The 16,890-nt window shown below is 37.5% G+C and overlaps 3 protein-coding genes and 1 pseudogene across 4 annotated transcripts; 3 read left to right on the top strand and 1 right to left on the bottom strand.

Moving 5' to 3' along the window:
• The first annotated feature begins 2,862 nt into the window (after positions 1–2,862).
• Positions 2,863–5,849, top strand: LOC147551360 (exocyst complex component SEC15B pseudogene; annotated as a pseudogene). The gene has a single exon (XR_015237075.1). The product of XR_015237075.1 is annotated as an exocyst complex component SEC15B pseudogene (transcript).
• A 715-nt stretch (positions 5,850–6,564) lies between these two features.
• On the top strand, positions 6,565–10,038 carry LOC147551359 (serine/threonine-protein phosphatase PP1-like). Its single transcript, XM_086666734.1, has 4 exons — positions 6,565–7,989; positions 8,785–9,344; positions 9,424–9,627; positions 9,728–10,038. Exons 1-4 carry the CDS (start codon positions 7,800–7,802, stop codon positions 9,746–9,748), a joined length of 975 nt encoding a protein of 324 aa, XP_086522860.1. The 5' UTR covers positions 6,565–7,799; the 3' UTR covers positions 9,749–10,038.
• A 365-nt stretch (positions 10,039–10,403) lies between these two features.
• On the bottom strand, positions 10,404–13,389 carry LOC147551358 (folate receptor family protein). Its single transcript, XM_086666735.1, has 4 exons — positions 13,234–13,389; positions 12,177–12,535; positions 10,766–11,103; positions 10,404–10,682 (listed from the first exon to the last, which is right to left on the bottom strand). Exons 1-4 carry the CDS (start codon positions 13,292–13,294, stop codon positions 10,544–10,546), a joined length of 897 nt encoding a protein of 298 aa, XP_086522861.1. The 5' UTR covers positions 13,295–13,389; the 3' UTR covers positions 10,404–10,543.
• On the top strand, positions 13,181–16,650 carry PHR2 (photolyase/blue-light receptor 2). Its single transcript, XM_086666733.1, has 4 exons — positions 13,181–14,578; positions 15,503–15,732; positions 15,822–15,923; positions 16,285–16,650. The coding sequence occupies exons 1-4, from the start codon at positions 13,601–13,603 to the stop codon at positions 16,364–16,366; spliced, it is 1,392 nt and encodes a 463-aa protein (XP_086522859.1). The 5' UTR covers positions 13,181–13,600; the 3' UTR covers positions 16,367–16,650.
• The last annotated feature ends 240 nt before the right edge of the window (positions 16,651–16,890 follow it).

Genomic DNA, 16,890 nt, shown 5'->3' with positions numbered 1-16,890 from the left:
TTTTCAAAATAAAATTAAAAATAAACCATTAATTCCGCCTCATTTCCCTCTCCACCACACATCTCTCTCCACATCACCTCTCTCTCTCTCTCCACCTCACCTCTCTTCCAAACTCACTTTTCTCTCTCTCCAACTCACCCCCTCTCTTCCGGTCGGCGACATTTAAGAAAAAAAAAATTCCTCTCATATCTCTCTCTTTCTCAAAAAACTCCGGCGAAGGGGAGAAGAGATAAGTGACTTGGAGAGAGAGATGACAGATTTTTTTTTTAAGGTCACCATGGCGACATTCGTGGGAGAAGAGAGAGGTGAGTTGGATAGAGAGAGAGAGGTGAGTTGGTGAGAGAGGTGACGTGGCGAGAGATGGGTAGTGGAGAGGAAAGTGAGGTGGAATTTATGTTACCTTTTTTATTTTATTTTGAAAAAATAAGAATAGGAAGGGTAGTTAGGACATCTACATAAAAAGGGGGTCATATTTGAATTTACAGAAAATAGGGGTCATAAAGGAAGTTGGTCACAAAGTGGGGGCCAAATAGAAATTAACTCATTTTTCTACGTACCAAAGCGAAAAAGAAAAGAAAAAAAAAGCAAAAGGACATGATTAGAAAGATTAAATTTGACTTTTTAGTCAATGCATTACAAAATACAAAATATGGTCATACTTTAAAGGAGCATGTGAGCGATCGGGCACACTTGTAGGGTCAAATAGGAAATAACCCCAAAACGTCATTTTCCTTTTTGTTTTTCGAGAACCAACTTTCAAACATATGTAAAACCATCTGTTTGCGAACTCAGTGTGCAAATTTCGTGAATTTGATTTGCATGTTCAAACTGGGTTTACAAATCTCCCAAATTTGATTTGTATACCTAACAAACTCGATTTGCATATCTTGCATTCATGGTTTACAAATTTTACTATTCGATTTGTAATTGCAAATTTGTTTGTTTTGGTGTCTTCCATTGTTTGAAAATCTATAATATTTTTTTTCTTCTTTCTACTTTCTTGTTTATTAAGCATTTGATTTTTCATGCATATCAAGTTTAAACCATTAAACCAAACCAAAATAAACGAATTGAACTTTAAGGATTAATCGAGTCGGATATTTAATTGCAGCTCTTCAAAAAACAACTCGAACTAGATCTAAACTTGAATGAACCAAATCTGAAAAAGGAAAAATCTTGTTTTTATTGAAGCTTGAGTTTGGCGCATAATCATCGGAGACGGAGGTGGAGATGGAAATGGAAACCACGAAAAACCCTCACACAAAATGACGATGATTTGGTGATAGTAATGTCCCTTTGATTAAGATGGCAATACAATCAATTTATCAGATAGGAGAAATGATGAAGAAGATCGTTAAGTCCAATTTTTTTGCGGGATCATATTGTTCTAGTTGACTTTAGAGGCAGAAGATCATGTAAAGAATTATGTCATTGTAACACTCCCCTGTTTTGTTTTTCTTTAAGTTCTATTTTTCAAAAAGTAGACGACAAAAAGGCTTCGATTAGACATAGCCACGTTCTCTTTCTTCACAACTTCACTTAATAATCTAAAACAAAAAAAAATGGTGAATGTCTCTATTTGATAAACCCCTTTATTTCACAAATCACAAGTACTAACTAAGAGATAGACCGTTTGATTATTAGGTCTGGAGTCTGAGAGGTGAAGTTGTAGATATGACTGATGGCCTAAGAGGAACTTCAACCGGTGGGGGCTGAGACCCTTAATTCAAATTAAGGGCCCCTCCCCACCGGTCCAACACAACCGACCCTTATTAAGGGCCGACTGAACATCCCCAATAAACTGTTGGGGAGCTCCCAATGGTCATGTTGGGGATCACATCCAACAACCAGATTTAGTCGTTGGATCACATCCAACGGTCCAAATTTTTTTTTTTTTAACCAAATACTGTAGTTATTTTGATTAATTTTTTTTTGAAATCTAACAAAGTTCACACATTCATTTTTTAAAAAAAAAAATTACAAAAACCCACACATTTTTTAAAACCCAACGTGTCGGTCCCTGAATAATTTTTCGACCTTAGAAAAAAAATATTGTTTCGAAGATAGTTAGAACAAGTGTTTCCGTACATACACAAGTTTTTTGCACACTCACAAAAAACTCACAAACGCGTTTCCTACATGCACATATTTAGGGCCCCAAGAGAGACTGTGGTTGGAGTTGAATTTTAAGAGCTGAGCTGAGGCTGTAAAATTTGAGTGAAAAGGTAGTTTTAAGAGCCTGGGACAATCCCTAGTTGGACTTGCTCTAAGAGACGAAGTTGTAGATAGATGATCCAAGAGATGAAGTTGTGAAAAGATGATCCTAAAAATAAAGAGTTAGAGATACATCATGTGAGAGGTGAAGTTGTAGAGAGACATGATATAAGAGGTAAAGTTGGCGGGGCGGAGACATGAAGTGAGAGGTAAAGTTATAGAGAGATCAATTTCTAGAGATGATTGAGGACAAGATATAATGATTATTGAGTAGAAAATATATGAAGAAAACAAGGAAAAAACACACAAGAGGTGAAGTTGTGAAAGAGATGAAGTGTTGAACCAACAGATTTGTTTAAAATAGTCAAATTTGAACTCTGACTGCAACTAAGTTTAGTCCCACATAGCTCCGCCCTTGTTCATATTCTTACTAAATATCGACCTTATACTCTTCGAGTTTTCTAAATAGATGCACTACTACTACAACAAGCCCCTATATAGATTAGACACGAGAATAAAATGTGATTTTTAGAAATCAGATTTGTTTTAACTTGATTGTTAACTTCTAAATATTCTGAGAATAAATTTGGTGTTACATAATAACATCCATATTAAAATACTCCTAATTACCAATTAATCGAAGCATAATTCTTCGAGAAATTGTCAACCGCGAGAACCCCCAAAATTCCCGCCATTGACCGCCAAAATTCTACTAATTTACGAAAAAGTACTGAAAAAAAATCGACGGTGGCATTTTCGTAAATTTATATTCTTGTCAGCCTGTCAACGAAAATTCCGAACAAAATAATCGCCGCCATTATCTTCTTCCCAGTTCTTCCATTCTTCTCATTCTCTCTCTACTAAATCTTCGCCGTTCCAGTCGGAATCCGTCAGATTCGCATGTTGTCTCGCCGGCGATCACTGTCTAACTTGTAAGAACCAGAACAAGAAGCAGTAGCTATGCAGTCATCGAGGACGAGACGGAAAGCTGCTCCGGTAAGTAGAAACGGCGATTCCATCGACAATCTCGATGAACATGTCGTCTCATCAGTGATTTCTAATGGTGAAGATCTAGGTCCTCTTGTACGGAAAGCTTTTGCTTCTGGTAAACCAGAAACCCTATTACAACACCTTCGTCAATTTACTAAATCAAAAGAATTTGAAATTGAAGATGTTTGTAAATCTCACTATCAAGATTTTATAATGGCTGTTGATGATCTTAGATCTCTTCTTTCTGATGTTGATTCTCTTAAATCTTCATTATCTAATTCAAATTCGGTTTTACAATCTGTTGCTATTCCTCTTCTAACAGCTCTTGATGCTTTTGTTGAAGCTCGAAATATTAGTCAAAATGTTAGTAACGCTATTGAATCTGTTCAGATCTGTATTCAATTGATTGAACTTTGTTCTAGAGTGAATTTTCATCTTTCTAGTAACAATTATTATATGGCTTTGAAATGTATTGATGCTTTAGAGAGAGAATTTCTTGAGAAAACCCCTTCCGTTACGATCAGGAAGATGTTAGAGAAACAGATTCCGGCCGTACGAGCTCATATTGAGAAAATGATAACTAAAGAGTTCGGAGATTGGCTGGTTGATATAAGAACTGTGAGTCGAAATTTAGGGCAATTGGCCATTGGACAAGCTTCTGCCGCGAGGCAGAGAGAAGAGGAATTGAGGATCAAGCAAAGGCAAGCGGAAGAGCAGAGTAGATTGAGCTTAAGAGATTGTGTTTATGCTTTAATTGAAGAAGATGAAGATGAAGCTAGTAATGAAGTTGGATACGAAGGTAAGGATATGTTTAGTAATGGTGGTAGTGGCTTATTAGGGTTTGATTTGACTCCACTTTATAGGGCTTATCATATTCACCAAAATTTAGGGCTTGAGAATCGGTTCAAGCAATACTATTTTGAGAATAGGAAGCTTCAATTGACTTCTGATTTTCAGGTATCTTCTATGACTCCTTTTCTTGAATCACATCAGACATTTTTTGCACAAATTGCTGGATTCTTTGTAGTTGAAGATCGTATTTTACGGACTAGTGGTGGTTTGATTTCAAAATTTGAAGTTGAAAATTTATGGGAAACTGCTGTTACTAAAATGTGTTCTGTGTTAGAAGATCAATTTTCTAGGATGCAAACTGCCAATCATCTATTGTTGATAAAAGATTATGTTAGTTTGCTTGGTGTTACTCTTCGTCGCTATGGGTACCCAATTGATGCTTTGCTTGAAGTACTAAGCAAGCACAAAGACAAATACCATGAGCTCTTGTTATCGGATTGCCGAAAGTATATTGGTGAAGCTCTAGCTGCAGATAATTTTGAACAGATGATGATGAGGAAAGAATACGAGTATTCGATGAATGTTTTAGCATTTCAAATACAAACTTCTGATATAATCCCAGCATTTCCTTATATTGCACCATTTTCTTCGACAGTCCCAGATTGTTGCCGAATTGTCCGATCATTTATTGAGGATTCCGTAAGTTTCATGTCTTATGGTGGGCAGCTTGAATTCTATGATGTCGTGAAGAAGTATTTGGATCGGCTTTTGAATGAGGTTTTGGATGGAGCACTTCTCAAGCTTATCAGCTCCTCCATCCATGGAGTCTCTCAGGCAATGTTAGTTGCTGCGAATATGGCTGTCTTAGAGAGAGCTTGTGATTTCTTCTTTCGCCATGCCGCACAACTTTCAGGTGTCCCATTGAGAATGGCAGAAAGGGGTAGAAAGCAGAATCCATTGAAAAATGCCCGTGATGCCGCAGAAGAGATGCTATCTGGGATGCTGAAAACTAAGGTCGATGGATTCATGACATTGCTGGAGAGTGTGAATTGGGTTGCAGATGACGTTCCGCCGAATGGGAATGAATATGTGAATGAAGTGATTATTTATCTCGAGACGCTGGTTTCAACTGCTCAGCAAATACTGCCAGTTCAAGTACTCAAGAGGGTCTTACGAGATGTACTCTCTCACATATCAGAGAAGATCGTAGGCATCTTCCTTTCAGACTCCGTTAAGAGGTTCAATATAAATGCTGTTATGGGAATTGACATAGACATTCGAATACTAGAAACATTTGCAGATAACCAAGCTGAAATTTTATCAGATGAAGATGCAAATCAGTTGAAGTTGGCCATGACAGAGTCGAGGCAGTTAATCAACTTGCTTTTAAGCAATCACCCGGAGAATTTTCTGAATCCTGTGATTAGAGAGAGGAGTTACAACACACTAGACTACAGGAAAGTGATTGCGATTTCGGAAAAGTTAAAGGATCCTTCAGATAGCTATTTTGGAAGCTTTAGTTCAAGAGCAGCCAAGGTGGACCCTAGGAAGAAATCTCTTGATGCTTTGATCAAGAGACTCAAAGACGTGAGCTGAACTGGTACGCAACCTTACATGTTTACACAATTTCATGTAGAGTTTTAATGGCAGATGGTATCTTATCAGGCAATGCTTATCATGATTTATAAGTTATCTGTCTCATATCTTCCGGTTATTTGAATTATTTATGCTGTCTTCATGTGCATTATGTTATTTCGACGTGTTCGTCTCTTTTGTGAATTGTGTGAATGTAAAAAACTAGATTACTATTTACTGTAAACAGGAAAATATCAGTTGATTTGGTTATTGTTTTATATCTATGTCTACTTGAGTTGTTTTTCTATACTCCATCTGCTTCATGTCATTTAGTTCTATTTGTTTTTCGAAACAAGTTCCTCATTTTCTTTATATCTATGTTAAGAGTTGAGGAGGCGTTTCAGACTGGGCTTCGGATGCCCGCAAAGCATTTCCGTGTTCATGCCGACATGAAACTTCTCAAGACTGTAGTGTGTTATTACTTACTAGTGAAACTAAAGCCGTGTGGCGACTGTTCTATAGTCCGGGAAAAGCCCGCCACTGGGCCCTTTTAGCAGTTGCCCAAAAAGGCGCAGCCCGTTATGAATGAAGTTGGGTTTGGTTGTTGTAAAAGAAGAAGAGAATTTGAGAAGGAAAATAAATGAGGTAATGAGATAGAGGACCAATCTACCTCTAATATTTAATGTCAAAAATAGCAAAACTGTGGCATGGTTGAAGCTGGCAAATTATTCATCTTTCTATACCTAACTCAATACTTGTTGTGGCAGGGAATAAATGAATAAAGAACAAGACAGAACAACAAGATTATATATACATTTATAAATAATGAAGGGGCATGAACTAGTGCATATAATATATAATAGAAAAGAAAAGGAATGGAAGAAGTCATAATCTGGCAATCTGTACAGTTGTATAGATGGGTGCCCTGATCTACTAGTCCACTAACTTGTGGACCTAACTAATCTATCTTATTCTTCCTCCCCTCTTCTGTCATTTCTTTTTTTTTTTCAAATAAAAAGAAATTATGCTGCAACAGGGCCCCATATGAGTGAAACACATCCAACGACAGGCGAAACAAGAGGATTACATTGTTTAGATCAAAGCTACTGTCTTTCCTATAGTCTTACTCAAAATATTATTCGACATATATATGATTTATTTTATTTTATATCACTAAATTTTTTAAAAGGATGGAAAACTTGGTACAAGAAATATATATGTATTCTGGTTCGTTCTTCCCAACAAGACTTCATAGGAGTAACGCCGGTCAAATAGATAGATATCCCATCAAAATCATTTGTGGATATGTAATCTAAGTGTTGGCTTGCACGTTTAGCAAAGAGGCAGGTCATAATACCCTTATGGGCCCTATACAATTCATATTACTTTGAGTTTTATCATAATATAATAATAACTTACTGAATATCTCCAAACATAGGTCGAAATCTTTCTGGAATCAGATGTGGAAGGTCAGATTTCAGCCTATGTTTCTCTTTGACAATTTTTGGGCGAAATCTGATTGTCCACGTGTCATTTAGTTAGTTTTCGTCTATGTTTTCGGACATTCTATCATTGCTCTAATTTAATTTTAAGAACCCCTAGAGCATTTTTGTGGATGGCACACCAGAAAATATAGACTCAGATATTGTATACAGATTGGGCCTTAAAATGGATGGATTATTGGGCTTCAAATATAGTGGATCTCTCATTCTTATCCAGGAGTTTTTTCAGTTACCACCAAATCCTGGTTGTTAATCAAGGGATCAAAAATCTAAACAAACAAAACAGTTTGGAATGAAGTTATCCGAATTCCACGTCTGACAAGGTTGAATTAATTTTAGTTTTAGAAAGAGAAAGAGAAGAAGAAATCAACAAAAAGGAAGAAGAAGAAGAAGAAAGAGAAATGAAGGTAGATTTCTGAATGAAAAAAAATTTATCAACAAAAGTGGGTAGTTTTTATTAATATTATTATTGAACGCGTTTGGGTTTGAAAGATTCAAACTTGTTGAATCTTGAAAATGATTCTATACCCAGTTCGACCTTTTTAGAGAGAGAAAGAAAGAAAAATAAATGAAATGAAAACGATTGTTTGGTGGATTCTCTCTTTCTCTCTCTACCTTGTCTTTGAGTAGTTCCTTCTTTTTCTCTGTAGATTATATTTTTGTGTTTTTTGGTGAAGAAAGGGTAAGGGAGGGTTTTGATTTGTGGGTGGTGGTGGGGAGAAGAAGATGATGACGATGGAAGGAATGATGGATGGAGGAGTATTAGATGATATTATAAGGAGATTGTTAGAAGGGAAAGGAGGTAAACAAGTTCAGTTATCTGAAGGTGAAATCAGACAGCTTTGTGTCAACGCTCGCCATGTCTTTCTCTCTCAACCTAATCTCCTTCAACTTCATGCTCCCATCAAGATCTGTGGTTTGTTACTTTGTTTCTCTCTCTCTCTCATTCATTCTGATTTGTCTTAAAAATCTACTATTTCTTATTTTGGGTTTCGTTAAAAAATTGATTTCAATCTGTTAATGAAATTGAATTTCTGTTTAGATACTTTAAATTGGGTATACCATTTGAGGTAATATTATATGGATTTTTGGAAGAAAATGGGAAATTTTCCCAGAGTTAGGCAGAAAAGGGTTACAGAGCTATGCAACCTGTGAATTTGCATTGGTGAAAATTTTGATAGGTCAGTTTGTGCATGGATCTGTCTATGAAATGGGTTGGATTTTCTCTTAGTTTTCAGGGTGAAAAGCTGTACCCTAATCTCTTGGAAGGTTGATAACTCAATCGCCCACAACCATTTATATCAATTTAATGGATTAAAATACGGATTGGAGTTCTTTTGTTCTGTTGAAATTGGGTTAACTTTCGTGTGATTTGTTTCTATTGATTAATTCATGGCTTAATTTTCTATCTTAGAATTTCTTTATCGATGTAGATAGGTTTTTGATATGTCGATACGAATGCATCTTGCTATTTTAGAAGGCTCTGCCTTTTCGACCCATAATCAAGTTCCATTTAATAATTGTGGTAATGTTTATCTCTAGCTAGAGTCTTGGGATATTCATAAATGGTTGCTCGTTGTGGGCTTTAGCGTGAATTGTATTGGTTTTGCATTTCTCAAATTTGGTTCAGCTTAGGGAAGCTATGATTCTTAGATGAGAGCTTTGTGTGTGCCTTGTGCTTACTATTTTCTAACATAACCGGCTCTTACAGGAGATATTCATGGACAATATCAAGACCTTCTAAGGCTTTTCGAGTTTGGTGGTTTTCCTCCTGCTTCAAGCTACCTCTTTCTTGGAGACTATGTAGATCGAGGCAAGCAAAGCTTAGAGACGATATGTTTACTTCTTGCCTACAAAGTTAGATACCCAGACAAGCTCTTTCTTTTGAGAGGAAACCATGAAGATGCAAAAATAAACAGAATCTATGGCTTTTATGATGAGTGCAAGAGAAGATTTAATGTTCGATTATGGAAAATATTCACTGACTGCTTTAATTGCTTACCCGTGTCTGCTGTTATCGATACCAAAATCTTTTGCATGCATGGAGGTCTCTCACCAGAGTTGGAAAGTTTGGATCAAATAAGAGATATCAAGAGACCTACTGAGGTACCAGATGCCGGTCTTCTATGTGATCTGCTATGGGCTGATCCTGATCCCGAAGTCAAAGGATGGGCAGAGAGCGATCGAGGTGTGGCTTGTACCTTTGGACCTGATAAAGTTGCCGAGTTTCTGCAGAAGCATGATCTTGACCTGATATGCCGTGGTCATCAGGTGAGCAAAAAACGCCCCCAGTTCTTCACATCTAAATTTGAGTATCTTTTGCGGTTCGACTAACATTTATAACATTTAGGTGGTGGAAGATGGGTACGAGTTCTTTTCTAAAAGGAGATTAGTTACGATTTTTTCGGCTCCAAATTATGGTGGAGAATTCGATAATGCAGGTGCTTTAATGAGTGTTGATGAAGGTTTAATGTGTTCGTTCGAGATCTTGAAACCAGCAGGAAGTGAACCCGCCCCTGGAAGTTCTAGTTCTTCAGGTTTGACTATTAAGAAGGTAGATGCTTTTTCTTCTCATGTTCATCTAGCAGTTGTCTGAGCAAAATCTTTTGCTGAATCAAAATATACTAACCAATCTTATTTTTCCGAATGAATAGTTACCGAGAGGAGCAAAATAAAAGGATCGATCGTGTTTTATCAAATGAGTTTCGTTGACAGTTTTCTGCAACCAACTGTGATTAGGAATGGGAAGTCACGAGGAATGGAGTTTCAGTCGTGGGCAGTATGCTCATCTTCGAAGAATGACAATGCAGTCTGTAAATTAGAAATGCACAATATCCTTGTACAGGGATGGAGATTTAATTTTTCTTTTCCTTTGAAGAAAAAGAAGGAACATAAATTGTTTGGGCTTATTTTCTTGTTTAATTTAGACACATTTCTTGAATCCATAAATCCAATTTGATTAGTAGCTTCCTTCTTTCACAAAGTTTAAGTTGAGAGTTGGTGATGTAGATCAAGAGTCCTCAAGGGCAATTCTCTTTAGGTGATGGTGATGTAGATCAAGAGTCCTCAAGGGCAATTCTCTTTAGGTGAACCAAGATTTTAATCTTCTGTTGAAGCTTCCGCCAACGAGTTTACATCCCTTCTCTTTCAAGAAACACGATACATTAAGCTATTTTATTAACCAATTTGACTTTCTTTTCCCATAATAGACGTTTTGTGTCTTTCTCTTACGGACATGCAAACTAATTGTAGAGTACCCTAGGAAAATTCAAATAAATCTTTGAACTAAAAACTCTTATAAGAATAAGGTAATCAGCAAAAACAAGTGCATATCAAAAGATGGGACTAAATATATTCCTTCGAACTATGAGTAACCAAAATCTTCAAAATCATGAGTTCAATCTACAATCAACTTACAACTTAAACAATAAAGCAAAAGTAAGGCGAGTTGAGAAACAAAAATCAGTCATCTATCTTCCATTTCCCTTCCTATTTCGTGGACTAACTGGAGTCTGCAAGTTCATCTTGGCTTCTAGTCTCCTTGTTGCTGCAGCAGCTGCACGCAGAGAAGCTGCTTCTCTTTGCCGTTGGCGATGGCTTCTCCTTTTGCTGAAAAAGAATAACAAAACAAGTGTGAGGTTCAAGTAGACGATTTTGTGCTTATAAAGTAGTAAGTGGAAAGTGGGCTCGACCTAACAAACAAAAGTCCTGCTGTGAGTACCATCCCTCCTACTGCCCATGAAACTCTTTCGTTGGATGATGGTATTTCTCTCACCCACTGTTGAAAATCTTTGAATGATTTTACTTTCTGAGTTCTCCTGGTGACAACAGATTGTGAACCCTTCCATGAATCAGCAATCGAATCTAAACTTGCTTTTCCACCATAGCAAGATGGGCTAATCCCCATTTTGGAGTTATCTTCTGATGTTTTAACTGCAAATCCTGCAAGTTGGCAGAGTTCTGTACCATTAGAGGCCCATTCTGAGACTCTGCCACAAACAAACTCCTCTCCTCCACAAGGTGAAAGTACCTGCCATCACAAATAACAACTAATCAGATCTTTCATATGTGAAGAACCCAAAAACGTTGACAGTTTAGGCATTCCCAAGTAGATCTGAGATGAAACTTAACAAGTCTATCTCAAGGTTACCAGATACTCTCCTCTACCCTACGTACCGCGTACCCGATTCACCGTACCCGAATTTCGTACCCTTTTTGGGTGGGTTCGCGATCCAGTACCCCACAATTAGTGTACCTGAATTTTTAGTCTTAATTAACCTAAAATCTTTGTAGAAAATTATAAATTCGACTAATTGGGTAGCTAAACCACAAGAACTTTTTTAATTGGCTTGTTAGATTGTAAGCTTGATGGAGAAATGATGTTAAGAGTAGGTGTATCTATTATAAATGCATCATAGAGAGCATTTATTGTCCATGAAAAATAGTCCAAAACGTACCGAACTCGAAAATGGCGTACCGGAGAAGTATACCCCTAGCGTACCCGATACTCACATGGTAGCGTTCCGCGTACCGGTACCCGTACCACGTACCGGAGCGATCCGCGTACCAGGCAGGGACGTATCCATGTTAGGGCCAGGAGGGGCCATGGCCCCCCTGGCCCTTTATAATTGCCACCTGTTGCCTTAATGAATTTTGTATTTCTTACCTTAAAACTAAGTGGACCCCCTTAACCAACCAAAATCAATCTAAACCTATCGTACCAAGTCCGATCCAAGGATCTAAACAACCTATAATGTCTAAAATACTTGACCTTGTCATCAGACTCATCACTACCAGGTAACCTTGGTCTATCTAGGACGTCTGGTGCTGAACTTGCTACAACTACTATTGATATCTAAACTAATGCTCATTCAGTTACCCTTGAGAACGGTTAACTGATTAGGTTAATGTAAGAGTAGGTGAGAAACATATAATAAAATCTCGCTTTTGCCCAAATGCACTCCATATCATAATGTAGGTACACACGCACCGACAAACGAACCCCCACATGTGCACACACACTCACACACAAACAAGCCCCCCCTCCCCCCCCCCCCCCCCCCCCCCAACACACACATGCACACACAAAGGCTATAAACTGACCTGGGTCGTGATATCTTGAGAGAAGTAAGCATCGGCGCAAGCCTGAAAGACCTTATCACACAAGGAGGCACATATAAGTGGAGGTCCTTGTTGAACACCAACACGTGGATCACAGATTGAGCATTCTAACAGCTCCCACAATTGCAAACAATCTTGGTTGGCTTCTCCAACAGAAGCTAACCTTCTAATCGTCAACAAAGCTGGGTGTGTCTGAGCAACATCACAACATGTGTTTCTACGAAAAACCCTACAAAGTGTCAAATCCTTGGGTCCCTTGGGTACTTTCCCAGGAGATTTTCCTTCAGAAGAGAACGGAGGAAAGCGCCCGCCCTTGGATATGCATACCCCATTAGGTTTCCCTGCATTGAAACATAATCAAATTAATGCCACTTAAGAATGTAAATAATCAAGTAAATGTATGATTACCGATCCAATAATCACACAAACTATAGGCAGGCTATCCAACAAATGAAGATTGTTCCCCAACGAAACACAAATCCTATTTTCATTAACAACAGACTTTCGTGAGTCATTGATATAGACGTGGGCGTGAATGAGAGCGAACTACGAAAATGGAAGGACAAGAAAGGGCATAAAAACATAATTACAGCATTCAAATGTTCAAACTTAACTCAAGTACACGAAAAGCAAGTCGCTTCCGTTGTAAATATGCACACCTAATCTCTTGTTTTCGTATCATGGGCATTTAGAGTCATAAGCCAAGATAATAATATATGCCTAGCAATTAATGATAGATAAATTGAAGAAAGACAAATAAACCAGAATCAAAATTTGTATTTGAGCCAATAGTTAACCAAATTTTAGCAGAATAACTACATGTTTATGATCATAACCAAAATATTAACTAGTTTGAACAATTATAAGAAAATGTCAACTAAATACCCAAATTCAAAATGAAACTAATTTGTTGTTTTAAGTTCCAAAGATGTATTTTGACCTTCCTAGGGTTCTAGAAAAGAACTAACAATCAACAATAAGATCAAGACCCAGATAGCGAAATAGAGAGAGAAAGATGTAAGAGAGAGAGAGAATTTACCAGTGGATGAGAAAATAAGAAGGTTGAAGAAGAGGAGCAACAATGGAGTCGCGTTAACCATTGATTCTGATCTTTCTCTCTCTCTCTCTCTAGTTCATTTCACTTTCTCTCTCTAAATTGGTTGATTTTGGCCGAATTGGTTCACGACTTCATAACGAAAGTCTATACGTACACGTGTACAGTGATTAATTGATATGCCATATACAACAATGCTTCTGCGAAGTACAATAGCGAAAAGAGATAAGGGGTTGGTGGAGCAAATTACTTTAGAACCTAACCAGAGGAAGAGAGAGAGAGAGAAACTCCAATCGGCAGTCGAAGAAGAAGAAGGTTGTCTTTCTCTCTCTAGAAAACTACCCATTAAAGAATGGATTCAAAGCTTCAAAACCCAGAACCAGAAGAACTTATTAGAGTAGTAGAAGTTGAAGAAGATAAATCTTCTTCTAACAAACTCATACCTTCTTCTCTTTCTACAGCTTCCATTTCACTTTCTCTCTCTACTATTCTCCCTACTCATTTCCTTCCTCATTCAAAACCCACTTCTCTTCCTCCAAACAAAATCAAAATCCCATCTCAAATCTCAGCTCTATCTACCCTTTCTCTATCTTCCTCTTTCTCACCTTCCAGACCCTCCTCCTCACTCAAATCCACAATCTCAGCTTCCCCTCTTCAAAACCCACTCTTTCACGCTCCCCGTCGTTCATCTGACCCATCAAACGCTGCTGGTATCCGTCGATCATCAATTGTTTGGTTTCGAAACGATCTTCGTGTTCATGATAATGAATGTCTCAATTCTGCTAATAATGAATCAATTTCTGTTCTTCCAGTTTATTGTTTTGATCCTCGTGATTATGGGAAATCTTCATCCGGGTTTGATAAAACTGGGCCTTATCGTGCAACTTTCTTGATTGAATCTGTATCTGATCTTAGAAAGAATCTTCAAGCTAGGGGATCTGATCTTGTTGTCAGGATTGGAAAGCCTGAAACTGTTTTGATTGAATTGGCTAAGGCTATTGGAGCTGATGCAATTTATGCACATAGAGAAGTTTCGAATGGTGAAGTTAAAGCAGAAGAGAAAATCGAAGCGGCTTTGAAAGAGGAAGGAGTTGAAGTTAAGTATTTCTGGGGAAGTACATTGTTTCATCTAGATGATTTGCCTTTTGCTTTAGATGAAATGCCATCAAATTATGGTGGGTTTAAGGAGAAAGTGAAAAGTTTGGAAATTCGGAAAACTATTGAAGCTCTTGATGAACTTAAAGGAATACCAACAAGAGGAGATGTGCAGATTGGGGAGATACCCACATTGTTGGATCTGGGGCTTAATCCAAATTCTTCAAGGACTCAGGTTTGTTTTTCGTTTTGATTTCTTAATATTGGATTAACATTTTAATTTGATAGCTAGAAATTGTGAGGTTATGATGCAGTTTTAAATGATTAGTTAACAATTTTAATTGATATTCATTCTTGTAGTTGTTAGTATTTAAAACGCTTGTACTAGAAGCATAAATCCTAACTAGGATCGATTACTTGCTCGTGACCTTTATAACCTTTATATTGCTGCTTGCGCTTATGGGTTTCTCGGTTGCCATGACTTCTAGCTACTAGGGTACCCATCGGTAAAAACTCTGCTGTAAGGCTATTTATAGTGTGATTGATCAGAACCCGTGACAATGATATATAGAAAACAAGAGTTTAGCCTCGCTTCTTGCTCAAAGTTAATACAATCCTCCTTTTACGCAGATACTATGCAGTAGTTTCTGCATAATGTTAACATAGATAGGCTAAATATGTTATTTGTGTGTATGTGTGTGTGTTGGGTCTGCGCATTTGTGTGTTGGGTAGAGATTTGGGAGGCTAAAGTATTTCCTTGTTAATTAGGAGCATTCTTGTTATCCTCCCAATAGTATTAGTTCTTTAGACCACTTGAATATTAAGCTGTAACGAAATGTTCAGAACTGCAATGAGAACTAGGGGTTACTTTGTGGTCGTAATGCGCTTTTATGTCCTAAGCAAACTAATGTTATCAACAAGCACCACAGTTGAATTTCTTCCCCATCCTCAACAGAAAACTGCCAGTGGCCTGTAGCATGGATAAGGACCAAATAAGATGACATTTCTAGTTCACGTGTACAGACAAGATCACAATTGATAAAAAGAATGAATTTTAATACCAACCGTAAAGCAGATTGGCTTAATACCGAAGTATGACTCTTTAAGTTTAGAGAGATCAATTTATGAAAAGTTGTGTGATAAGGTTGTCTTAATGCAGGAAGGAAAACCGCTTGCTAATGCTTCTCTTGTTGGAGGAGAAACTGAAGCCATGCAGAGGCTTCAAAAGTTTGCCGCTGATTGCTTGTCCCAACCTAATAAGGGAAATAAAGAAGGTAGACCAGATAGCATGTATGGTGCAAACTTCTCCTGCAAAATCTCACCATGGCTAGCCATGGGATGTCTCTCTCCACGTTTCATGTTCGACGAAATAAAGAAATCTACCACTAGGTATGCATAAAACTCCATATTCTCCGAGGTGGTTTAGTGTACAATAGCAATTAATGGTGTTCTTACAAGAAATTAATTATGATTTGTAGAACAATTTCGAATATTACTGCACGGAAAGACAATGGAGGTGGCTCTCCTGGCGATGGGATGAACTGGCTAATGTTTGAATTGCTGTGGAGGGACTTCTTCAGGTACGTTTCAGACGTTGAAATCTTCTCATTTCTTTAGCGTTCTCGAAGAACAAGTATGCCCATTAGATATGATTACTTGTTCTTGTTAAAAAAAAGGGCATCTCTGAAGTTGAATATGCACCAAGTTACCTACTTATCATTTGGTGTGAACCCCTCTGATACAGCTACTTCAGTACCTTTTGCTATCTGATTTACCTATCCCCTTGAGGAAGACCTATGCTTCTTCTCCACAATCCTATTCCTCGATCTCAATAATATTTTACCTTGTAAACACACCTATTGTTCAGTTATTTGTTGAAGTTAAAGTGGTATTTGGCCCATATGTTTAAGCACTCATATTCTTACTATGCTGAATTTTCAGATTCATCACCAAGAAGTACAGCACAACTAAGAAAATGCTCGATGGGGCTCCAGTGACAGCTTGCACGGGGGCCCTGGCTTGAACCAGCTGCTAGCTAAGAGTTTCAGTGCAGATAAAAGGAATTACAAGTTTAATCAACTCCTTCGCAGATTTCTTTCATTTGTTTGTTGTTTCAAGTTTGTGTAGAGGTAGATGTTAATGAGTCTTCACCTGCCTCAAAGGTTGGACTAGAATCTAAGAGGATCGTTGTTCATTGCTTCAAAGGCGAAACTGGAATTTAAAGCAATATTTCTTATGTTCTTAGGAAGTAGATTATTTTGGGATGTGAACCCTTCTATGTTAGTAAAATTATCCATATTTAAGCAACCAAATTGTTCAGACATTGAGAGTGAATTTTGCCAAGACATATTTTGTGATTTGACCTAAATTGGCAATACCTTCTATCCTTTTGATTTGTTATTTTTTACTCAATATCCTAATAATTAAATTTGACCATGAATCATCTTAATCAAATGGATCCAAAATCAATTTAGAATCATCCAAATCGAGTCAATTCATGCATCTCAAGTTGCTTATTTTCAGCAGTGGGTACAATTACTCCAAGAA

Source organism: Eschscholzia californica, unplaced genomic scaffold (genome assembly GCF_041429995.1).
Source record: "Eschscholzia californica isolate CP2 unplaced genomic scaffold, dmEscCali1.0.p SCAF_3, whole genome shotgun sequence".
Taxonomy (NCBI): Eukaryota; Viridiplantae; Streptophyta; class Magnoliopsida; order Ranunculales; family Papaveraceae; genus Eschscholzia; species Eschscholzia californica.
The sequence above is the reverse complement of the archived record's forward strand: the minus strand, read 5'-3'. Positions and strand labels throughout refer to the sequence as shown.